This window comes from Postia placenta (genome assembly GCF_002117355.1).
Source record: "Postia placenta MAD-698-R-SB12 unplaced genomic scaffold POSPLAscaffold_5, whole genome shotgun sequence".
NCBI lineage: Eukaryota > Fungi > Basidiomycota > Agaricomycetes > Polyporales > Adustoporiaceae > Rhodonia > Rhodonia placenta.
In genome coordinates this window covers 859,683-882,450 of record NW_020169836.1, presented here as the reverse complement: position 1 = coordinate 882,450, position 22,768 = coordinate 859,683, and the positions used below count along the sequence as shown (strand labels likewise).

The following is a 22,768-nucleotide window of genomic DNA, read 5'->3' as shown; positions in this document are numbered from 1 at the left end:
ATACTCACGTTTCGTTTCGACTTCTTGGATGAGCCCTCGCCACGCGTCGACCTAGCAAGCGCATCAGTCCCTCGATTCATATATAATAAAGAACACATCGCTCAACAAATTCGCGTTGTCAGCGTCGGCAGTCCATTGCTCTCCTACATCCGCCGTCATTACTTCAACCAAAGGGGGTTCCGGTGCGGTGGATCTACTGGCTTTGGACTTGCCCTTCAACGACGCTGATGTAGTAGGCGTCGACGATTTTTGCGTGTCGGTGAATGACACCGTAACGACCTTAGCAACAGAGGAAATATTTATCGGATCGGAAGTTTCGGATGCAGCAGGCGCCGGCGGTCCGAGCTTCGTCGCGGCAGGTTCCCAGAGGGGGTGAAGTCGACTGCAGCGATTGCCCTTCTTGCACTTGTTGTTCATGTAATCCTGACATATCGGCCTCCCCGCATCGACGGTATCGGACTGGACGGACCAATCAGTGCGGGAAGTAGTGACATCAAGGAAGACCCACCGTCGTTCCAGGAACATTGAAACCTGTTGAAGCTGCAACCTCGGTCGCGATGGTTCCAGATGCAGTGCTCGTAGCTGCAGCCGACATGCTTGACGAAGACTGCTTGTGGGTGTCGTCATGCGGTGGATGTATGCGTCGACATTGAGAGCCTAGATGACAGCGACCCTTCGTATAATTCCTACAGATTTTCCTATCGTCCGAGGACGAAGGGACACTGATCTTTTGACATCGATGTAAACCATTATAAGGCCTCCGTGCTTATGGTTTGACAAAATTACGCACCTCCTTGTCTTTCTTCTGCTCTTGCGACCGTGCCGATGGATACGACACATCGGCACTGGTAGAGGGCTCCTAGAGAACACAATCAATAAGAGGGGGCAAGCAGAACAACAACGACATTACTTCTTCCCGAGCGACAGGTACAATAGACTGCTCGCAACGTGTCATACCCGCAGAATTGAGAGGTACAGGCGATCCTTCTAAAACTCCCTCTTGTAGCTGCGCTTCGAGCACATGTGCACGGTTGCACAAGTTAGCCCAAGCACAGTGACCTGACTGGTAAGCCCGACAGATCTCATCTGACGTCTGCACAAGACTTCAGTTGTGAACGCATCGCTGTGGGACGTGATACATACTCGAGACGATCTATCGTCGAGACGCGCCAAAATGCTCGACGTCATTGGGCTTGCCGATACTGTGGAGGATGCGGAGTAGTAATTCTTTGGACGGGGAAGATGAGTTTTGCGGCAATGTGCCCCATATTCGCAATGCCCTCGCTGCCAAAAATGGCAGGGGGTATCATATCGCTGAACAGAAACGGACGTTAAATACATAATGCTAGCAGCAGCAGTGGATATACCTTTGCGGGTCGGAGATCGACAAGTACACTTGGCTGTGAGACGTCTTCGCTGTCGTTACTCCGCGGTATCCCTTCGCTGAGAGCGCCCGTTTTCTTGTCAGTCGATGTAGCCGACAGCACCGGAACAATGCCAGAAGATTGTGGTGTGATGTCACTGGTACTTTCCACGATCTGCCAAAGCAAATCAGATGGAAAGGCGTGGAAGGTGTAACGCTACAATACCGTTTCTGATTCCTTAGGGCGTTGCGCTGATGCGAGCGGAACGTCTTCTGAGCGTTCGTGGCGCCAACGGCAACGAATACCGTATGAGCAATGACCAGAAAGAAACTGGCGACAGACGCCAGCTGCAGATTCCTATCGACGAAAAAGTATCAGCTTTATTGTTGTGAACAGCAAAGTGCTAGTAGCTGCTTACAGGCGGAGTCATCGTTCCAGCAGGAGCGGCGATTGAGCACTGAGGGGCAGGCTGATCGACGGCACCGATTATATGCTCACGGCCTAACCTATCGATGTACCGCAAGTTCGGAGATATTTCAGATTGCTGACCTTGTGGCGGCGGAGCCACCACCCGGGAATTCACCACCACATTGCCTTGTACCTGTGGGGCAGAAGACGCTGTCTCTGTTGACACTGGGTCCCGCAGCATGTTCCGCGGTAGAATATGTCTACGTGGACACTGGTCGCCATTCTTGCACCGTCCCTTGATATAATTCCAGCAGTGCGATCTGCGAGGCTGACGCGACGCCTTGAAGAACGACACGAGAAAATTATGGACTCTCAGAACTCATAAACGAGAACGGAAAAAGGTCACATAGCCTACCTCCGAGTCTTGTGGCGCGGTCTCGGATGAATCCTTGGAAACGATACTTTGACTGTCCTTTTGCTCGATGGTCATCGTCGGAACAGCTTTAGCTACGCTATTGAGAGTAAGGGTGTGTATGTCTGAGGGAGCGGATGTGGGTGTCTGAGAGCGGGAGTAAAGTTCAACTTTAAGTTGTGGTCATTTGGTTCTGGGCCAGCCAAGCGCCGACTCACCGGAAGCATAATCGCGGGGTTTTCTGCGTGAGCCACGCCGGACAATCCCTTTGCCTTGCTAGCGCTGGATGCACGAACCTGGCCATTTTTGACCAGCACTTGTGTTGTAACCCCTAAACTACGGTTTCTTGTCCGGGTGGCACTTGGCGCCATTGTGGTTTGCGGTATTTAGCTATCGCTTGTCACTACCTGTACGCTGACCTGTGCACGGAGTGCCCCTTCAGACCGTTATTCTGCATATGAGTCAGAGGCGGGAAGGGGCTCACCGCTACCGACGGGAGGAGCAGCATACAGTCAGCGAGTCAAGAGTACGCAACTCGGGAGCGCTGGATCTGCACCCATTCTGGTCGGCTTATCCCGAAAATATAGTATTACCCGATCGCTGGCGCAGCGTTGATGCCTCATTTTGATGGCAAATATGCTCAAATACAGCGCGATCTCAGCCGTAACTCAAACCCCGATTCGGCGGCATCCTCACAAACTCCTTTCGTCGAGTGTCAGTGAAACGGCCCTTCACACGAATAGCAATGCATAGGACTATGTTGAGCGAATAGCACCCGCGTCGGGCGCATGTGAGTATTGTTGTGATCTAGGATTAAGCGCAAGGAGAAGCACATCGCATTTCATGTGCCCACGTTAAAAGTCACGACGAGGCGTATTCTCAGATTCCATATCTAAAATACACAATATGAGAACAAGAAACACGGAAACCTTCCACGGAACGCTGACGTGAGCGAGAACAATAGGATTCCCAGGCTCAGGTTACCCACGAGGCCGATGTGCCAATGGGGAATGATAGGGAGACGGAGCATCATTTGGCAGCGACAGCAGAGGCCGGCAGCACCGGGAGAAGTCAGCAAGTCCACGAGCCAGAAGATCACGGTGGATTAGAGCCCAGGAAGGGGATTGCAGAGCCTGTCTGGTATCCGCGATATGCGCGCCCGCGCACGGTATCGCACCGCAGTGGGGCTGGGGTACGAATAAAAGTGCGTTGGGGAGCCCGGGAGGGATTGGTGTGCTGAAAGATCTCTGGAGAGCACGGGGTTTCGTGAATCAGTTGGGGGGCGGTGGTGGCCACTGGTCCGGCAGGGTTCATCCATAGGCGGTGATTTTGGTGGCGGGCGAAGACACCATTCGAGGTCTTGCGCTGGATTGTAACCAATAGGGAATCGCCAACGCTTCAAAGATAGCACTAGCACTGCTACACTCTGTGGGGCTCCGCGCCTTCTGGTCACCGTGGCAGAGCGTCACCCGAAGAGACTCACCATGACAGAGGAAAGACCTGTGCTGAAAAGCCAGTAAACAAGCCGCCAACCTACAGAAAGCAGACTCATGGCTGGTAGTTGTGTCACGTATTCTAACCAGGCCGGGTCGACTGGGCAAGAGTCAGCCATGTTTACGCGGTATCAAAGTAGCGCCACTTACCTCGTAAGATGATCTCTAGCATGTACAAGGCAGTGGCCTTGGTCCAATCCAACCATACACGATTTGCGTTTCCGGGGATCATAATGAGAAGTCGTTCGTGCAGCTCAGCCGCGGTCCCAGTCAGGTTGTGCATCTCTTCTTGCGCAAGTATCGTCAGTTCGGAGAACGTCTCTGTGAGTCTGGCTGCGGATTGGGTCGTCTCAACCTGTAGGGCGTGGGCTTCATATATTTGCGCGGTTGTGTGCTCTAGCTGCAAATGCGCTTGTGATACTTCTGAGACGAGTCCTACGACCGACTGCATTCCTGGTCTATATGTCATTAATGGAACGCAGAAGCATAGCACTCGCCTGTCGCATAAGACCCAGCTCGGTGCTGACGGTGCCCAGTTGTGCTTGTGCATCGTTCTAATGTGGTTGAGCTGGCAGCCTGCGAGTTCTAGCAGTAACACTTACAGCGAGTTCTGCCACATTTCGATATTGTGTCTCTATCGCGACCATGGCCTTGGACAAAGAATTGTGAAGAGAAGCCTCTAAAGACGGTGCTAGGGACTCGAGAGACACGGAATGCTTGGGTAGCAAAGTCAAATATTGGGATGTTCTGAAGCAGAAGGGAAGAACATACCCTGTTTACAGCACCTTCGATCGCAAAATCAACCTACAGCAAACATATCTTATCCAGCTGATTCAGTAGTCAGGGCTTGAGACCACTTACACGGGAAGCAACACTGAGTTGTGTTTCCTCGTTCCGCCGCCCGATGTCGAAGATCACGTCCCTCAGCATGTCTAATCTCTACGAAGCCGTTCAATCAATCCCAGAGACGAAAATTGCGAGAGCAAATGAGACCTACGTCCTGGAAGCTCTCTGAGATTCCCTGGACTATCCCGTCATATACAAGGCCAATTTCCGACGTGGATGAGCGGACTGCTGCAAGCAGACCACTTATGTCCTGCACAATTGAATGTCCTGCATTAGTCTCTGACGCGAGAAGGCAGGATATACCTGCAAAAACAGGTCGGATCTCCGGCTATATTCTTGTAGTTGCTCCTCGCGCTCATTGAGATGCTGCAATATTTCCACTTGTCCTATTGTAGCATTTCTGTAGATTTCCCTGGCTGTGTCTGCAATCACGATTGAGACAAAAGAAATCACCATACACCGCGCAACGCAAGTCACCTATATCGTTCCATCGTCGAAAAGCATAGCATAGTTGTGCTACCCAGAGCGTGTATAAGTGGAAGCGCATATATGCAACCTTTCAGCAAGTAACCACGTACAGACTTCACGGAGATAGCCTGAATAGCTTGACCAGTGCTGTGTACTCCGGGATAAAGCCCTTTAGACGTGTAAATGTCGACAAACATTATATATATATAGTGAGAATGAAATCACTCTACGCAGGCCCCGGGTGGTCCATTCGGGATATTCTTGTCAGTAGAGCGCATCTCCACTGCAAATGCAGCGCATTCCAGTGGGGGCGAATTATGTTTTGCAGTGCCAAGCTCGCAGAGTGTCATAGTGATGGCAGCTTGAAAATATTCAGCATTCATCAGAATGTCAGACTTTTTTGATGTGCAGCGCACCTCTAACCCTCTCATTTTCGTTCATATCGAGTTCACCACACGTCGTTCGAATAAGGCCTGCAGCGCGCCGAAAGCAGTCTGGCTGACGATTGTAGTTCTGCAGAATATCTGAATATCAGGTTGACATGCTTCAATCCCTCCGAACTTCATATGCTATGTGATTCATGAAGAAAACACCTGTATTCTGCGTGATCATTGCAATCTCGTCTGTCACACGGATTGTCAGAATTAAAGCATTCATCATAGTCGCGACACTCTATGTTCGGCACACACCTTCTTTAGTTTCTAAGTTACCTCTCAAAGTATCTCGCTGCAAATAGGCAGGTTTATGCCAGGAGAATGCGCGACAAACTGATGCCATTGCAAGGATGGAAAGGATAGCCAACATAGTGCGAGGTGATTGGTTGGTTTCGATATATGCTCGGCTTATTCTTTGTACAGCACCCCGTGATTAAGACGAGTATAAATGCAGCACTGTGAGTTAAATGCAGAGGAAGAGGAGTTTTGAAACGTCAATGGCAAAGACGCGAGATAAGCGCCAATGACGCACGACACGTGATCGCGTTCGAGGAATTGGACGCCAGCTGCGGCTCCGCAGTGCGCGTACCGCGCCCTTTGTCTCTGAACATCACCTACTGTTTCTTCTGCAAATAGACTCTTGAAACCCTTCGGAATATACCTGTATATCATTTCAAACGTTTACTTAATCCCTAGCCGAGCTTGTACAAATTTACAAATCATGGCCCCAACGGCGAGCGAAATTGTAGTACACCACCTGAATGACTCACGTTCACAGCGTATACTATGGCTTTTGGTGAGCAATCCGATATATCACACATGTTATGATCGTCTTACTGACCGCGCGTCCGCCGAAAGGAGGAGCTCGGAGTGCCGTATACCATCAAGAAGTATCAACGTACACCCAGCCACGTTGCGCCTGAAGAATTGAAGGCGGTCCATCCGCTTGGAACAGCCCCAGTCATCACCGATGGCGCGGTGACATTGGCCGAGAGCGGCGCTATCATAGGTACTGAATCCTACGCAGTCACATCTGAGGCGACAATGCGTCTGGAACTGACATTTAGCGCCTGGTACGTTAGAGTATATCGTCCGTAAATATGGAGACGGGAAGGTACGACCTCCAGCAAGTGGTGAGGTTGATGACTTGTACTGTGAGCACCATTCTAGTTTTGAGACCGGTTACTTACCGAGGAGACAATTGGTTAGACACTCACTATGCGGAGGGCTCCTTTATGCCTCTCATCGTGAACCGATTGATATTGAGTATTCTTGTGGACAAATCTCCATTTTTCATCCGTCCTGTCGTCAGCCTCTTGGTTTCGCAAATCGCCAGTAGAGGCATAGATCCTCGCCTGAAACTGCATACCAAGATGGTGAGACAAGTTGGAGTGTTGTGTCCAGGAATTTGGGAAACGCTCATATTTTACCCTTGTAGATCGAGGAACACATCGTTGGAAGTCCCACCGGATGGTTCGCTGGAGGCGAGGGGCCAACCACTGCAGACTACATGATGATCTTCGCACTGGAGGCGCTGTCCAAGCAGAGTCCGGAGCTGCTGGGGCCACATTCGAAGGCCTACGTAGAAAGGGTTCACAATCGGTATGTGAGCTTGATTTGTCGCAACGTCGTCGTCTTGTTTATATGCTCTATATGCGTGCTTTAACCCTCCAGACCTGCATACCAGATAGTAAGTGTTGTATCATAATTCACACTGTTCCCATACTGTATACGAGGTACTCAAACCCCTCTGTTACAGGCCATAGAGAAGGGCGGTGAATATTCATTTGCCCGCTTGTAGGCGGTCCAAAGGATTGAGCGCCCAATAATACATTATTGTACACATTGGACGGTGCCGGACCGATTCCTTGCAGCACCTATGGTTGCCTTGGCGAGAGCTAATGATATTGTACTTCTGCCCTTGATGAAGCACCGTCATGATCCGAGTAGGTTATAAATCCTGTCGATGCGGTGGTGATCAACATGACGGGACCGTCAATGTAATGACGTTGTAACCAGGTATTGCTCGCTGCAACGTACCAAGGCAACGAGGGGGGCACAGGACGTTGATGGACCGCTGACAGTGGCTACTGCGCCTGTCGCCCCAAACACAGCGTCTGTCAGATTCAGGGAACTCACGCGGAGGCGAACACCAACGCCCAGCCAGGATTATTGCGAATGACCGCATTTATATAGTAGAAAGAGGAGATACTAGGGATACAGTGGGTGGAGACGTAGACTATCTCACAATGGGGAAACCAATCAATGATACACGGCAAGCAATGCAAGGAACGAAATGAAAAAAGAATGCAGGGATACCATGTATGGTGATGTAGATGTAAAACAAAATGAGGGGATTAGTTGAACATAGGGAACGAGAAATACAGTGGGGTGCGAAGAGTTCATGATGCAGAGACAGAGAAATGTTTATGAACACAGAGGCACTCACGAAATCTATGGTGTGGTGAGGGTATTTTCAACGGCGCTCTTCAGCGCGTGCCCTCCGGGAGTTGGCTGCACCAGCAGCGAGCTTCTGCTCCCAATACGTCGCATCTTCGCCATTCTGCCATGTGCGCGTGACGGGATCAAAGTCGAAGTCGCCATCGCGGTAGCCATATCGTTCTTGGAGCAGCTTGAGCAAGGGGTTCCGGAGCGCGGGATCCATGCGCACGGACTCGCCCGGGTGGTAGCTGCCGACGTTGTGGCGCGCCAGGCTCTCCTCGAAGAGCGCCTCTTCGAACGTGCAGCCGCAGTTAAGCATGCCTAGGGGCGCATTGCGCGGCGGGAACGCACGGCGCTCGCGCCTAGAGTCATGCCATGCGCAGAGCGCGTTGCCTGCGCGGTTCACGGAGCAGAAGATCTTCCGGCGGGCATCAGTACGTCTGCGCCAGCTCTCTTCGAGTGCAGGTGGGTATGTTGGCGTGGGCAGAGGCGACGGAAGGGCGCTGCCACTAGCGGGAGCGGAGAGGCCGTACGTGATGCGGTTGAGTTCCTGCTGTAAATGATGTGTGCGCTGTACCTCCACCTCTCGCGCGTTTTCCAGCTCCATTACACGCTGTCGCAGGCGGTGAATCTCGTCTTCCAAGCTTTCCCGAGAGGGCCGGGAGGTGCGATTGATGGCAGGCATTGGGTTTGTTGGCAAGGTCATCGCCGAGGAAGGCGTCGTGGGTGAGGGGGTCATAGCATGAAGCATCTGTGAACGGGCTTGCTGTGACGCAAATTGCTGTTCCGCGTATATAGAGGGCGAGGGTATGTTTTGGCCGTAAATATCATGATTGGGATTAGGCTGATTATAGGGCTGAATAGAATACACTGAGAACGTTCCGGATGGGCTGGCTGATGCTGGTGTCGGAGGAGTAGAGATGTATGAGGCCATCTGAGCTTCGTCTGTATATGCACTATGTACAGGCCATGTCATGCCTGATGGTACTGTACCAGGCATTTGCGACGTGGAAGATATATGAGCGTCTCCCATGGCGCCTGACAAACTCGATGTGGGGCTCGCAGATGAAGGTCTGATGTTCCCACGGGGATCCTGAGAAGGCGGGTCATCAACGACATGATGCAACTTAGCGAGCAATCTGGCTTACTTGGGAATAGCCGACGTAGGCAAAAGACTGCTGAGCGCCTCCACTGACATGTCTTGGAGAGTCACCACCCATTCCTTGAGATGGGTCAAACTGTCCGTGTTCCATTTCGGTCTTTGGTGACCACGATGCGTGAGGATACGACATGTCGGATAAATGGAGGTGGTAGAGGCGCACAGGGGCTAGAGCAGCCACAGAGTCTATACAAGAAGGCAGGACCCGAAGACGAGGGACGGAGGAAAGGAAGGGAGGAGAGACACCAGCTCAAGTGAGGGCGAGCTCGTTCTCGGCAATGGAGAGCAGGAGTCCAAGACGACAGTCATATATAACTGAAACAACTCGCATCTCAGAGGGCAGTGCCTCACCGTAGGCAGGAAGCGACTCGTCGGCGGAAACGGACGGTTGCAACCAAAGCGATGTGTCGTTCGCAGTCCGTGGATTATCACATACGTCGCGAGGTAACGCGATCTGAGGAGCGGATGAGATGAGAACAGGTCGGTTGTGCGTACTGAATAGATGCTGGATTATCGCCAAGCGAGGCGCTGGACTTCCCCTCATGTTCTGAATGTCCCACAGTCGGCACAGGTGGGTACAGCAGATCAATCACATGGAGACGAGAGACAGGACGACACCGCAAAGCTGATGCGTCGTTCCTAAGATATTGCACTGCCTGACAGAGTCAATTAAAACAGATATGATGACTAGCAATTAGCCACACAAGTTCCTGACAAGCCAAAGCACTAGCTTTGGGATATGTCAGCAGACCATAATACAGTATCGCATAAGCTCCGTAGCATTTATTACGCGTACCTCTATGCATGGCTATGGCGTGTTTGATGTGAGAGATCAGGAGTGTGGTGGCAAGGATCAAAACCACAGAACTGATCGTTGATCACTGCTGGCTGCGGGATCACGGTCACATGACACGTGAACGCGCCCATCGCGGTCGTTCTTCGACGGTGTAAAATGTACATGAAATATCAAGCTCCGCTTATTACTCTTACCGAATAATCAGAATTGATGATTGAGGTTCACCACACTGGCTACACCCCGATTGAAAATGCAGCACGTCTCACACACTCAATCGCAAACACTTTTGTCTGAAAGGTCCAGATTGGCTGTTGAACTAAGTATAATCTAGTTGTGTCCCCAAGTGCATCGCCCTCCGGCACGGACTTCGAAGAGGGCCGGAATATGAGAGGTAGCCTCTACGCATAGCCTTGAACATCACAGAAGGAGCGGTTTCAAAAGGCGCCGCTAACAACAGTAGGCATGTGAGATGCTCGTGCGGGCTTCTAATACGCCTGAGTTTTGAGCGGAAACTAATATTTACACAGTTGATCCATGTAGACTCACGTGGATCGCACATGAGGAATTCAAATGCACATTGTGTGTGCGACGATCTATTGGCAGCGCGCATGACGCGCTAGACCGACCAGGTTTGCTTATGTCCGGGTACTGCTTTGTAGATATCAAGGCTCCTTCCTGCAACGAGTCCAACACGACAATACGACCTAAAGGATCCAAATGATAATTTTAGCCGGCCAACAGTGAGTAACCATGTCTCCTCATTCGCACAGACAGTAAGCGGCACTGCCACATGCTGATGATCTGCACACATGCTGATCTGTGCGCATTACTACGTCCGAAACAGCAGTACGCCGAGTCCGATCACAAGGAACGCTGTGCCAGTTGCAAAGCGGCGCTCAGGCAGACTAGGAACTATGCCAGGGTTTGCCGACAGCGGATGAGCCTAAGGGAATTGGATTACATAAATAGTATTAGAGCTCCTACCTAGCTCAGCTGCGACGATCACGCACGACAAGACGACGTTGCTAAGCACTGGTCCCTGTCGTTATTGCGGTGGTCATCTTGCATATGATGCACGCCGTCGGTCCGAAGTCACGAAGGTCTTAAGGATCTCAAATGCGCCCTCTTGCTAGCTCAGAGTTGATCTGTCGAAACAAACGAGGAAGAGACCCTGACTGAGACCTCTCACAGCCCCTCCCAACGAGCAGATTTTGTCAGCGAGCGCATTGCCCCTGTTCTAGCTCCACAGTCATCATGAATGTCGACCGCCGCACGTCTAGACCGGCGATGGTATGCATGGGGATGGCGCAGATGGGCAATTCAGTCTGCGTAATTTGCCAGTGACAAGACCATTACCTGCATGATACTGGAAGTCTCAAGGGAGCATGCCTAAGCACGTCATCAATGATCATGCAGCGTTAGTAGCGGTTCTTCATCTTTGAACAACATAGTTAACATTACGAAAGGGACATCAACATTGTTCAAGCTATCCACCTGGGACGAAGAAGGTCATTTGCAGGTCCACATGCGTGTGTTTTGATTTTTGTCGGATGCCATTAGCAGGCGCAACATTGACCAACCATAGAGGACGAGCCCTTCCTGTGCTGTTGTGACGTGGCGTATAAAGTCCGTTCGGACGGTGGTTTTCGAATCTCCCGTGAACGAACACAAACTATCAGAGGGTAAAGTCCGAGCAATGCAGTGCATACGACGAGGAACAGACCTAGTCGCAGTCATCCGATCCGGCCACAACCCCCGCAGCCTTGGTCACCTACCGATCCGCCATCCCCGGCAATTGGTCGGAACTTGAATGGAGGTCAGAGATGTCCATCTCCGAGTCGCGCCACGGGCGTCTTCGCTGTCGGGACTATACCAGGTGCGAGATTTATCTTCACCAGGCTCGTGATCTTACCCCTTGACACGAAGAGGTACATCATATCCGCTCGTTCCTGTGCTGCTCCAGGGAGTGTTACCGTGAACAAGCTACATCATCGAATGATTTCAGCGGTCTCGGGTTCAGGACCTACACTTCGCGCGGCCGGCGAAACATAAAAGGCGCACTCGCCCCGCTTGCGCTGGATCCGCTTTATAACATCTATCGAAAACCCCGCGAACTCAGCAACAATCATAGACCATGGCGGAGAGAGGCTGACATCAACCCCAGGGAACTAAGTATACCTTCAATACCTGAGCCCTACTGTGATGCGCAGTCGACATATCATAGCGCACTATCTGCTGTAGAAAAGATCGGGGTAAGAATGCGCCTGTGTGGCAACTACGAACACTTCCCATGTCTAGATCCCCGCTCGATAATAGGGACCCTCGGCTGCACATCATGCCCACTATGAGGTAATTCCTCGGTATAACTCGCTAGATGACCTTGGGGCGCGGGGTGGGGGCGGCAAAGCCGAATTAAAGGCGAGCGACATATGGGTAACTTCACACGACGGTGCACGCCCATGTAAGATGTCAATTTAAAGGTCAACATAGCGATTGCAGGCGGTATCGGTATGCAGCGCTACCCTTGACGGTCTCGCAAAGGAGCTGGAGATAAAGAAGGTCGCAGACAGACTCTGCTGACATTAACTTGTGATATCGAGCTTTAGCTGATAGTACTTGTAAGGAGGGCACTGCAGCCCGCGAAGGTGATTGTAGACGATACGAAGTCGTCGTGCTGAAAAGAACTGAACAGGTTTATACTGTCTATATGCGTCACTCACTGCCTGAAAAATTCACTGTAAAGGGACGGCTTACTGACCACTGAGAACACTGAATTGACATCCTGACAGTCACCCAACGCCAACAACCAACCATGACATGAACCTAATCAGATGTATATCTCGTGGATCTAGTGACGATGACAACGACGGCTAGAAATGTGGCTGTAGACCTTTGCGAAAATTACGTGTTCACAGCATCTCAGATATTTTCTCTTCATAGCAACGAACATCTCGCCATGGTTTCCCTTTCGGCAGTGTTTGACTACAATCGTGTCAACTTAAAGACATGCCCTGCGCCGTGCGGGAGGTGCACTTACCTCGCTTCTGCTGGAATGCTGATTTCGCCGCTTTGAGTGTCTACGTCCACATACCTGGTCATTTCAACTGCAGGTCGACCAGGACAACTGTCAATTATCCCTTATGAAACCAGCATGGGCCAGGACCCGGTTCGCGATACGAGACTTACATTCGGAATATACGGGGGACCGGCCAACAATGCAACTGGGGCTGCCCTTGGTTGTTTTGTTCAACGTCGCATTTATATTGTACAATTTCAGCTAAGCGGCATTTCGTCTGCTCGCTCGATGCCTTATCCTGTGAGCGAGCAAAAGGGGCCATGGCAGCAGAGAACAAGTTCGGTTGAGCGTTCAGCCATGACACGTGCGCCTTCTGGGGAACATGCAGTTGGGGCAATAAAATCGACTATCGTATCGCACCAGTTCTCACCCTCCTTCCCCTCCTTCCCTCACCTCAAATCTTAGTCGCTCGCATTTGCTGTCCTGCACAATGGTCTTCAAGGTTGCTGGTAAGTGGGCTTGGGTGCAAAGCCCCAAATTTGCAGCTTAAAATAGCGCGATAGACATCTCTCTCGCTGCTTTCGGTCGCAAGGAGATCGAGCTTGCTGAGGTGAGCTGAAAATACTTGCGAGCTCATTCCCTCGACGATCTGACACGATTTCGTCTGCAGAATGAGATGCCCGGGCTTATGTACATGAGGGAGAAGGTACTTGTTGATAAATTTGGACGATGTGCTGTCGATGCGACCATCTCTTTTGCAGTACGGCGCGTCGAAGCCCTTGAAGGGCGCTCGCATTGCCGGATGCCTGCACATGTAGGTACTTCGTAACTTGCATCTGGATACGGATGCTCAATTTATTTTCCAGGACCATCCAGACAGCTGTGCTCATTGAGACTCTGGCGGTACTCGGTGCAGAGGTATCCTGGTCGTCTTGCGTGAGTTTCTTTAGCCGTGAGTTCACAAGTGTGTGGGACTCATCTCCACGGTCTCTAGAACATCTTTTCGACTCAAGACCATGCTGCCGCAGCGTAAGTCTCGTGGCTGACGATTGTGGGAAATTTCACTGACCCTATCGTGTTCAGCATCGCCGCCACTGGTATCCCTGTCTTTGCATGGAAGGGTGAGACAGAAGACGAGTACAACTGGTGCATCGAGCAGACCCTGTGCGCCTTCTCCAACGGCCAGCCGCTCAACATGATTCTCGACGACGGTGGTGACCTCACCACCCTCGTGCACGAGAAGTACCCGCAGTACCTCTCCGGTGAGTACCTCCCGATTACAACGCCTGTCGTACTGGTTCTGAACGAACGCTCAGCTGTCCGCGGCCTGTCCGAGGAGACGACCACTGGTGTCCATCACCTGTACCGTATGATGAAGGAAGGCAAGCTCAAGGTCCCGGCTATCAACGTCAACGACTCTGTGACCAAGTCCAAGTTCGACAACTACTACGGCTGCCGCGAGTCGCTTGTTGACGGTATCAAGCGTGCGACCGATGTCATGCTTGCTGGCAAGGTCGCAGTCGTCGCCGGGTTCGGTGACGTTGGCAAGGGCGTAAGTAGAAGTAGCTCTTGACCGAATATCTGGTCTAATGATTGTTTCTTAGTGCGCGCAATCACTCACTGCATACGGCGCTCGCGTTATCGTGACTGAGATTGACCCCATCAATGCTCTCCAGGCTGCGATGGCTGGTTACGAGGTCACCACCATGGAGGATGCTGCTGCCCGCGGCAACGTCTTCGTCACCACCACCGGTAACCGTGACATCATCACCGGCAAGCACTTCGCAGTCATGCCTGAAGATGCCATCGTCTCGAAGTATGTTCCATCAGTCATGTCATGGTACATGATACTGATGATTTGAACAGCATTGGTCACTTCGATGTCGAGATTGATGTTGCGTGGCTGAAGGCCAACGCTAAACAGTGCGTTAACATCAAGCCCCAGGTCGACCGTTACACCATGGCCAACGGTCGTCATATCCTGCTGCTCGCTGAGGGCCGTCTTGTCAACCTCGGGTTTGTCTGTTTGTCATAAGCCAATAGTCAGCAGCTGCTGATATGCTCTTACCAGTTGTGCCACGGGCCACCCGTCTGCGGTCATGTCCTTCTCGTTCACGAACCAGGTCCTTGCCCAGATCGCCCTCTGGACGAACAACGCTGCGTTCCCGCTCGGCGTTCACATGCTTCCCAAGGAGCTCGATGAGGAGGTCGCGCGTGCGCACCTCGAGAAGCTCAATGTGAAGCTTACTGTGCTCTCTTCCGAGCAGTCCAAGTACCTCGACATTCCTGTCAGCGGGCCGTACAAGCCTTCGCACTACCGCTACTAGGCGCCCGCTCGCTGCTGGGCCCGCGTGGTAAATATCATTATTAAAGACAGGAGACGATCGACGGCCTCAACGTGCCCTCGCCAGGAAAAGGTTCGGGAGGGGATTCTCAACATCCCCAGTGGTTGATGGCTGGTTGCGCCTCCGCGCCCGGCGGTAGTGGGCGTGGTGCGGGCCGAGGAAGGGTAGTGTAGCTGGTGTGCTGTACCCTGAATGATGCCTGGTGGCTTGAGTCTGGTGCCTCAACGTGCCCCTCTCTTGCAATACGATGTATTCTCTTTCAAGGACAGTCTCGAATGCCGGCATTGTAGTCTGTGTGCATGGTAAACGACGACTGGGCATGACGTGAGGTGGGAAATGAATACATTTTCGCAGGCTAGGACGGGAATTGCATGTAGAAGGTTCCCAGCGACCGTGCTTTAGCTAATGTATGATCAATCATTACGAGCCGTCGTCCCCAACCGAGTGGCAGCAATGCATATTTATATAATCCTAGAGTAGACACTAACACATGTTGCGATATACTATTCGGGTATCGAGAGAGATGGGTGTGGGCCCTGTGAGTGTGAGTGTGGTCTGGATGCAAATTGAGTAACGGATGGATACCGCGGGATGAAGAGATGCTTACCGCTGAGCTTGCCGAACCTGGCTGTACATGTTGTAGCTGATGGTCAAGAGAGAGAGAATGAAACGGTGTGAATTAGAACGACAAGCTGGGTCAGCGACGGGTGATGGGGAGAGAGAAGCGATGCGGCGGGCACCTATGGTCTCACTGGTCAGTAATAACCGAGCATTGGGAGAAAGGGACATCTTACGTTTAGTGCGCGAACACATCATGAGCAGGGCATCCACGGGGTTCAGTTTGTGAGGTCCAATCAAGTCGGGCAGAGAAAAGAAGGTTGGTAGCAGATGCGCAGGGTCTTGATGATTGAGTTGACTTGTTTGTTTCTGGGGAAGTGCAAGAGAGGCAGAGACATAGGCATAGAGCAAAATTCGTCGTTTCTTGAGGACATCCAGCGTAGAGAACCAGAAGGTAAGACTGCTGCTAGAGACAACGCGAGCACAGCCTAGAATGCCAGTCCCACGGCTCCGAAGTCGTCGACCGAGGAGCGCCACGAGGCAGAGGAGGTGAACACAGGCTCAGGCTCAGGCTTGACGTTCTTTGTCTTGACTACTATAGGAGACCGAGGAACACGTGTGTCGTAGGTTGGCGGCGGCGGCAGCGAGAGGAGGAAGTCGAGGTAGGGCACGCCCGTCTTCGTGGTCTCCTTCGAGCATACCGGGCCCGCGTCCTGCGAGCATGTCGAAGCAGCGTCCACCGAGTGCACCGAGACGGCCTCTATCGAGTACACCGACGGCGAGTCCGCCGAGCATGAAGAGTCGGAGTCTGCATAGCTGAGGGACGGGACCTCCACTGACACCCACGAGGGCTCGCGCGACGGGGACGAGGACACAGATGCCGCGCAGTCGCTGTCAGCCTCCCAGTCCTCATCATCCGTGGGGTTGTACGCCAGTTTCGCCTTCGCTGCCGCGAGGCGCTCCTCGTCGCCGGACATGAGCGCGCTGAGGAGCATGTCGACGAGGCCGGGGGAGGAGCAGGAAGGCGACAGGCCGCCCGTGGACTGGGACGCAAGTGATGCACTCGAGTCGGTGGAGGAAGAGCCCGCAAGGGAGGGCGTGCAGCTGGAGTCGAGAGTGCCAGTCACCGGGGAGCCAAGGTCTGCGTTGGCCGGAGAGAAATCCTGGTGTGCCATCGCGGGGGACTGTGGTTCCTGTTGCACAGCGCGGTCGTCGTGCGCGGATTGGGCGTCAAAGACGACTTCATCAGGGCCAGGTTTGTATGTCTGTATGCCCATGTCAGCCGCTGTCAGAGTGATCGGCTACGATCGTGCTGTACCTCCTCCGTCACAGGCGGCGGCGTATCATCGGTAATACTGCAGGATTTGCGCTCGGTATCGGTGTCAGTGACAGAGGAAGCCTCTAGGTCCTTGGCTTCACTTGCGGCAGCGGCAGACGCCTCACGATAGTATTGCACAGCTTGAAAGACCAGATAGGAGAAAGAGAGAAAGACGACGACCCCGAGAACTACAAGAAGGATATCAAACCAACGATAGCTGAGATCAGAACGAGGACTGGGGACACCAGAGACAGGGGAAGCCGAGACAGCACGAGATGTTGAGACCGGTGCCATGTCCAGAGGGGTCGAATGCTTGAGGCGTCGGGGCTTGAGAGCAACTTGATGACGGTACAGAGCAGGAAGGAACGAGAATCAGAAAGATACAGCACCGAGCATATATATCTTGTGGTGGAGCATCTGGTCTGAGACTGCCAGCCGATGGAGAGGCGGCTTGCATGACGGCGTACAACGCCAGCCGCATAGTGGCTCGTATCGTAACGCCTCCAGTTCTACAGAGATCATTTTGAACGCATCTGTGTATTTCAATACTGACTCACAATTTGTACACACAAAGGAGACGTTCGAACATCGTGGATGACTGGGTACTTCGTCATATTGAGCAGCATACGTTTCGGTTTTGACCAGGCCCATCACTGATGTGGAGGCCCACTGTTATCGAAAAGGCAATGCACAGCTGGACTTTCAGTGTCCTCTTCAATCGATAATGCAATGGCTTACAGACAGCGCTGCATGAGCAACCCAAGTCTTCCAACTCAACTGGAACTAAGCGACAGAGCTCAGGCTGTAAGCGCTGAGAGCGATGAGATCTATACCAGGATCTTAGATTCCCCGTATGCGTGGACTTTAGCGCGGAGTCCAGATGGTAGCACAGCAGTCACAAGTGTTCGTTCTATTACGTACCACACCCACCTCTCTTTATAGTACAATATGAAAAGGTGCGCGACTTTTTCGCTATTTAGAAAAATGACCCATCCCTCAGCACACCAATGCCCATTTTCAAGCTCATAAGCCCCGCGACAAATAAATTCAAGAAATAACTATGCGTCTTCACTGATCGGCACTCAGGTCAAACAGAGGGGAACAAGCCGCCTGTACATTCATCTCGGTCGTGACGGACATCATGCATATTCGAAAACATCGACATCTATACAGCCGTCCTGTGCCCACCAAGCCACCCCACCAAGCTCAGGACAATATCCAAGTACTATTTTACAGACAACCCAACACACCAAGCAAAGGCGCTTTTCTAACGCACTCAACCGAGGAGGCCCTCGCCATCCGACCATGCAGTCGACGACGCGTTGCCAGAGCCGAGTTCGTTATAACGTGCGATGCGCAAACGCTGCGACGGCGGGACAGTCTTGTCGTCGAGGCCGTGTTGCGTACCACCGTGCAAGACACCAACGCGCATCATGGAGAGCCACTGAAAATGCAGTCAGTCACATGCTCGCCGAGGTAAGGGACAGAAATGGACGAACGTTGTGCGCAGCATTCGAATGGTCGTACACGCCACCGAAGAATGCAGTCGTGGCGTCTCTGCCGATGTTCTTCGCGATCAAGTGATGACCGCCAGGATGCTCGTCCATGAAGTCGCTGACATCATGAATGAAGCCACCGATGACGATAAGCGGGCGTTTCGTGCTTTGCTCCTGGACTGGCATACGCGTTGGTCAAGAATGACATATAGTCTGTGAGGTAGCACTCACAGCTTTCCCAGCTGATTACGGGCAGCTCATTCACATCCGGCGCAAACGTGAGACCCTCCTGCGTCTCGCGTAGACGCTTCAGCTGCATCGTGAGCTGACCCTTGCGAACCTCATTTTCAGGAAACACCTTCAGGTGACTCGCAAGCCCGAGCTGCTGGCACACCCAAATGAACCACTTCGTCGGGTCATACTGATACCACTTGATTGCATTCCGGTAGTCCATTGGGAACTGGTGGTGGAAGTTGTGATACCCTTCGCCAATGGTCACAAGGGCGGTCACGACATGGTCGCGCGGCGTGTGCTTGTCATCAAAAGGCGACTCGCCGAGCCAGTGGGCAAGTGAGTTCACGCAAAAGGTTGACTAGCCGTCAAGTGTCAGCGAAAAGCAAATAATTCGACGTGCCAAGTGGACGCTACTCACGTGGTGTACGAAGCACAGGCGCGCGGCGCCGGCGTAAATGAAACCGCCAGCCCAGTCGCCCCAACCGAGACCCGCGACGGCCATCGGAACGAGGAATCCCATGCCGATGATGAGCTGCAGGTACCAGCGGTGCTGCCACCGGACAACCTCGTTCTTGCTCAGGTCACTGACGTCAGCGACACCAGGCTTGCGACGCGGCTTAATGATCATCCAGCCAACGTGCGACCACCAGAAACCCAAATGCGCGTTGTACGGGTCGAGCTCGGTGTCGGTGTATCTGTGGTGCGCACGGTGACCACGGGACCACCACTTGATCGAGCCTTCGACTGCACCGGCACCCGCCGCCGCGAGAGCATACTGGAGAGGCTTAGACGCGTTGTACGAGCGGTGAGCCCAGAGGCGGTGGTAGCCCGCCGTAATACCTAGCAACGCATGTTAGGAGGGTTGCAGGCGGGCAAAGGAATTAGACTCACCGAGACCGGTCACAAAGTAGTATAGCACACTCCAGACTGCCGTCTCCCAGCGCAGCTTGACATAGCATGCGCCAATGATCGCAATGGTGGGAACAATAGTGAGGATGGACAAGCTCAGGTAGTTGAGCTCCTTCCACCAATTGTTCAACGTCACAGGAGGCAGTGGCTTCTGAGTCTTGAGGGTCCATGCGACGTAGTTGTCGGGAATGTTCATGTCGGCGGGCTCTTCCTCCTTCGCCATCTTGAGTGGCGCAGGGGTTTTGAGCGGGGTCGCTGTTCTAGTCTCGACGACTGAGGACATCGTCGACGGAGAGGGTGAGGGATGGCGGAGAGAACGGCGAGGGACCCGCGGAGACTTTTATGCCTGCAGATCGTTGGGGACGTGCTTTTCGGGTGCGTCACAGGGACCCCGGACGCCGCGCCCACACCTTTGCATACCGTTCACCACTGCTCACCACCCGACTGCGCACTCCCCCCAACACATCTCGACATCGACATCATCACCAGGTAAACTCATAGAGGCGTCTAGGCACCCAAGCAAACCGCCCTGGAAATAACGCACAGAAAATATCCGCAAAGCAACGAGCAGCCTGTGCCGCAGGTTACGTGACGCGGGGTATCACGGGTCCTCGCAGTCCCCACTCCCCAGCTGTTGTTACCACTCCTGTGCGGAAAGACATCATGGTCGCTCTGGATGATGCGGCGCACTCTGGACTCGTCTCGTGAAGTCTCCTCTGGCCTTGAAGACACCAGGCGGATCCATCGTCACGTCCGAGGACGTGGAATCATACTCGATGAGTGCACCACGTGACCGTGAATCCGTTGGGGACGGCGCGTAGCGCCGCGTCGAGCAACACCGTGAGCTGCGCCGAGGCTGCAAGTCCCAGGCAGTGGTGCGCCTGCATACGAACTGAGCCTAGTAACGAATATGTCAGTTGAGCTCGGCGGCCTCGATGTTTATGTGATAGATCACGGTACGCACCGGTTTGGCGATTACTGATAGACGACGCCCACAATAGCTCTGTCCGAGTACATGAAACTAACTCCCGCTTCATCATACACCAGATCGAGGGCGACACGGACGGTTGATTTTCGCTCACGGCGCGACGAGGCTGAAGGTAAAAGTGCCTCTGGTCAAATGCTGTAGGGAGTCCTTATATCTACGGCAGCTATTCGCATGGAACTCAGAGCTTTCACCAGCGTCACTGCACCCCAGAGCCATCGCAGGGAATCCTGTCAGACAAGTATGTCTTCGCCAGCCGGATTCGGAAGGTGTGTTACCACGAATGGAACTGCAGCCGCTCGCGGCAATCACGCTGGGGCAAGCTATGACGACCTAGAATGGCGGACGGGGCGTTCGCTGTGGACTCCAAAAATATACTGCAGTCCCTCCACAGCTCGCCTGATTTGTATACAAACATTCTCTGTGCTGACTTATGGGAATTCAATTGTCTATGATATCTGGCTGCCACCAGCCCGCCTCGTGCCCTCACCCAGCTTTTCTTGGTACGCTCCACGCGTTTGATGATATTTGTAGCCCGCCTCATGAACGTGTTGAAGACAGCTGGAAACGGCTGGCGTCGAGTTAACTTTCGCGACCCACGTGACCGCGAATGTACCTAGACGCGTTGTTGACGATATCAATCCTTCTCTCCGAACCCCGGACTATGTCCTCCTGAACAAACACATGTACTATGAATCCGAACATTCTATTATTGCGATCTTCGAGCGTCACAAGGCGTGCAATTCAAGTGATGCTGGCCGATAATCCCGAACCCATCGGCCTTCCACCGACGTGGAGTAACCATCGCCAATGCGAGCGGCTCTGTGAAGTCAATATTTCATGACGCATACAGACAGTACATAAACTGCCACCGCCAAGACACACGGGGTTAAAACACACACCCCTTGCCGTCTTGCGCCCAGTGTTCCACGCCAGCATTGTACAATGTCTGCCTCCATATCCACCAAACTGACCAAGCTCCTCAGTACGTATTGTGTTGCACCTTCTCTCACAGATAGCCTAAGAAAGTTGTATTCCGTCAGACATCAGATCTCCGATAGTGTCGGCGCCCATGGCCTACGCCGCCACACCTGCCATGGTCGCAGCCGTGATCAACGGGGGCGGAATCGGTTTCCTTGGCGCAGGTTTGTCGCGAGCCACCAGTCCCTGCACACATCACATGCTCAACATCGCTTTAGGTAGGGAGCCCGCTGAAAAGGTTGCGGAAACCCTTGCAGAAGCCCGCGCGGCTGTGGGCGAGTCGAAGGCGCACCTCGTGGGCGTCGGTTTCGTCGGCTGGGTCCTCGACAAGTTCAACACCGCAGCAGACCCCCGGCTCCAAGCGGTACTCGATCAGCAGCCGGGCGCTATCTGGCTGGCTTACGGGCAGAATCTTGGAAAATATATCGCGCAGGTGCGCGCACACAACGCTGCACACGGTCGCAACACGCTCGTGTTTCTCACTGTCAACACAGTTGATGAAGCCATCCGCGCCATGAACGAATGGAGGGCTGACGTCATTGTTGCGCAAGGTAGGCACCTGTCGTCGCACATTTTGAGTTTGCTGAACACCATGCTCTGCAGGTGCCGAAGCCGGCGGTCGGGGAAGTATCCACTCTCCGCCTATACGGGAATTTTTGAAGGCGGCTGTCGAGGCAATCCCCGACGGCCCTCCAATCCTTGCTGCTGGAGGGATAACCACCGGCGCGCAGATAGCGTCGCTCCTTGCGATGGGTGCTGCGGGCGTTGTCGTCGGCACACGCTTCCTATTCACGCATGAATGCATGTTCTCCGACGAGATGAAGAAAGTTCTCCTCGAAGCCGGCCCGGATTCCACCTCCAGAAGCTCCGCGTACGACGCTATCTTCCCTCCTGGCATTTGGCCTGAGGGTATCCAGGCTCGGTGCATTACCAATGGCTTGGTGTCCGACTATGAGAAGGGGGCAGGTGCCGAGGACATCAAGGCCAAGATCGCCAGTGGAGATAGAGATCATATGCTTGTGTATGCAGGAACAGGGGTTGCGGACGTGAAAGAGATACAAAGCACGGCGGTATGTGCCTGACTACTTTGCTACTTTACAACGA

General features: G+C 53.1%; 8 protein-coding genes across 8 annotated transcripts; 3 read left to right on the top strand and 5 right to left on the bottom strand.

Annotated features, from left to right (window-relative positions):
• Positions 1-4,766: 4,766 nt before the first annotated feature.
• POSPLADRAFT_1139951 (hypothetical protein) lies at positions 4,767-5,522 on the bottom strand (the record flags this gene model as incomplete). The annotated part of the gene is made up of 5 exons (XM_024485106.1): positions 4,767-4,945; positions 5,001-5,039; positions 5,102-5,160; positions 5,217-5,352; positions 5,408-5,522. Coding segments are annotated over 5 exons (528 nt in total), but the record flags the coding sequence as incomplete, so codon positions are not given.
• Positions 5,523-6,017: 495 nt separating this feature from the next.
• On the top strand, positions 6,018-7,349 carry POSPLADRAFT_1168862 (hypothetical protein). The gene is made up of 7 exons (XM_024488030.1): positions 6,018-6,221; positions 6,284-6,434; positions 6,508-6,579; positions 6,635-6,801; positions 6,864-7,027; positions 7,100-7,115; positions 7,185-7,349. Exons 1-7 carry the CDS (start codon positions 6,147-6,149, stop codon positions 7,224-7,226), a joined length of 687 nt encoding a protein of 228 aa, XP_024340154.1. The 5' UTR covers positions 6,018-6,146; the 3' UTR covers positions 7,227-7,349.
• A 552-nt stretch (positions 7,350-7,901) lies between these two features.
• POSPLADRAFT_1045703 (hypothetical protein) lies at positions 7,902-9,159 on the bottom strand (the record flags this gene model as incomplete). The annotated part of the gene is made up of 2 exons (XM_024478838.1): positions 7,902-8,960; positions 9,016-9,159. The coding sequence occupies 2 exons, from the start codon at positions 9,157-9,159 to the stop codon at positions 7,902-7,904; spliced, it is 1,203 nt and encodes a 400-aa protein (XP_024340153.1).
• A 3,572-nt stretch (positions 9,160-12,731) lies between these two features.
• On the bottom strand, positions 12,732-13,160 carry POSPLADRAFT_1139066 (hypothetical protein; the record flags this gene model as incomplete). The annotated part of the gene is made up of 3 exons (XM_024484992.1): positions 12,732-12,804; positions 12,860-12,946; positions 13,009-13,160. 3 exons carry the CDS (start codon positions 13,158-13,160, stop codon positions 12,732-12,734), a joined length of 312 nt encoding a protein of 103 aa, XP_024340152.1.
• A 168-nt stretch (positions 13,161-13,328) lies between these two features.
• Positions 13,329-15,165, top strand: POSPLADRAFT_1045702 (hypothetical protein; the record flags this gene model as incomplete). Its single annotated transcript, XM_024478837.1, has 11 exons — positions 13,329-13,347; positions 13,402-13,448; positions 13,509-13,544; positions 13,600-13,652; positions 13,705-13,774; positions 13,833-13,867; positions 13,922-14,100; positions 14,155-14,390; positions 14,443-14,654; positions 14,705-14,854; positions 14,910-15,165. 11 exons carry the CDS (start codon positions 13,329-13,331, stop codon positions 15,163-15,165), a joined length of 1,293 nt encoding a protein of 430 aa, XP_024340151.1.
• A 1,064-nt stretch (positions 15,166-16,229) lies between these two features.
• Positions 16,230-17,710, bottom strand: POSPLADRAFT_1045701 (hypothetical protein; the record flags this gene model as incomplete). The annotated part of the gene is made up of 4 exons (XM_024478836.1): positions 16,230-17,006; positions 17,060-17,247; positions 17,527-17,592; positions 17,617-17,710. The coding sequence occupies 4 exons, from the start codon at positions 17,708-17,710 to the stop codon at positions 16,230-16,232; spliced, it is 1,125 nt and encodes a 374-aa protein (XP_024340150.1).
• Positions 17,711-18,153: 443 nt separating this feature from the next.
• Positions 18,154-20,009, bottom strand: POSPLADRAFT_1168854 (hypothetical protein). The gene is made up of 5 exons (XM_024488029.1): positions 19,681-20,009; positions 19,208-19,629; positions 18,787-19,147; positions 18,559-18,734; positions 18,154-18,503 (listed from the first exon to the last, which is right to left on the bottom strand). The coding sequence occupies exons 1-5, from the start codon at positions 19,979-19,981 to the stop codon at positions 18,336-18,338; spliced, it is 1,428 nt and encodes a 475-aa protein (XP_024340149.1). The 5' UTR covers positions 19,982-20,009; the 3' UTR covers positions 18,154-18,335.
• A 1,619-nt stretch (positions 20,010-21,628) lies between these two features.
• POSPLADRAFT_1045699 (hypothetical protein) lies at positions 21,629-22,746 on the top strand (the record flags this gene model as incomplete). The annotated part of the gene is made up of 4 exons (XM_024478835.1): positions 21,629-21,668; positions 21,727-21,832; positions 21,887-22,215; positions 22,268-22,746. 4 exons carry the CDS (start codon positions 21,629-21,631, stop codon positions 22,744-22,746), a joined length of 954 nt encoding a protein of 317 aa, XP_024340148.1.
• Between the last annotated feature and the right edge of the window lie 22 nt (positions 22,747-22,768).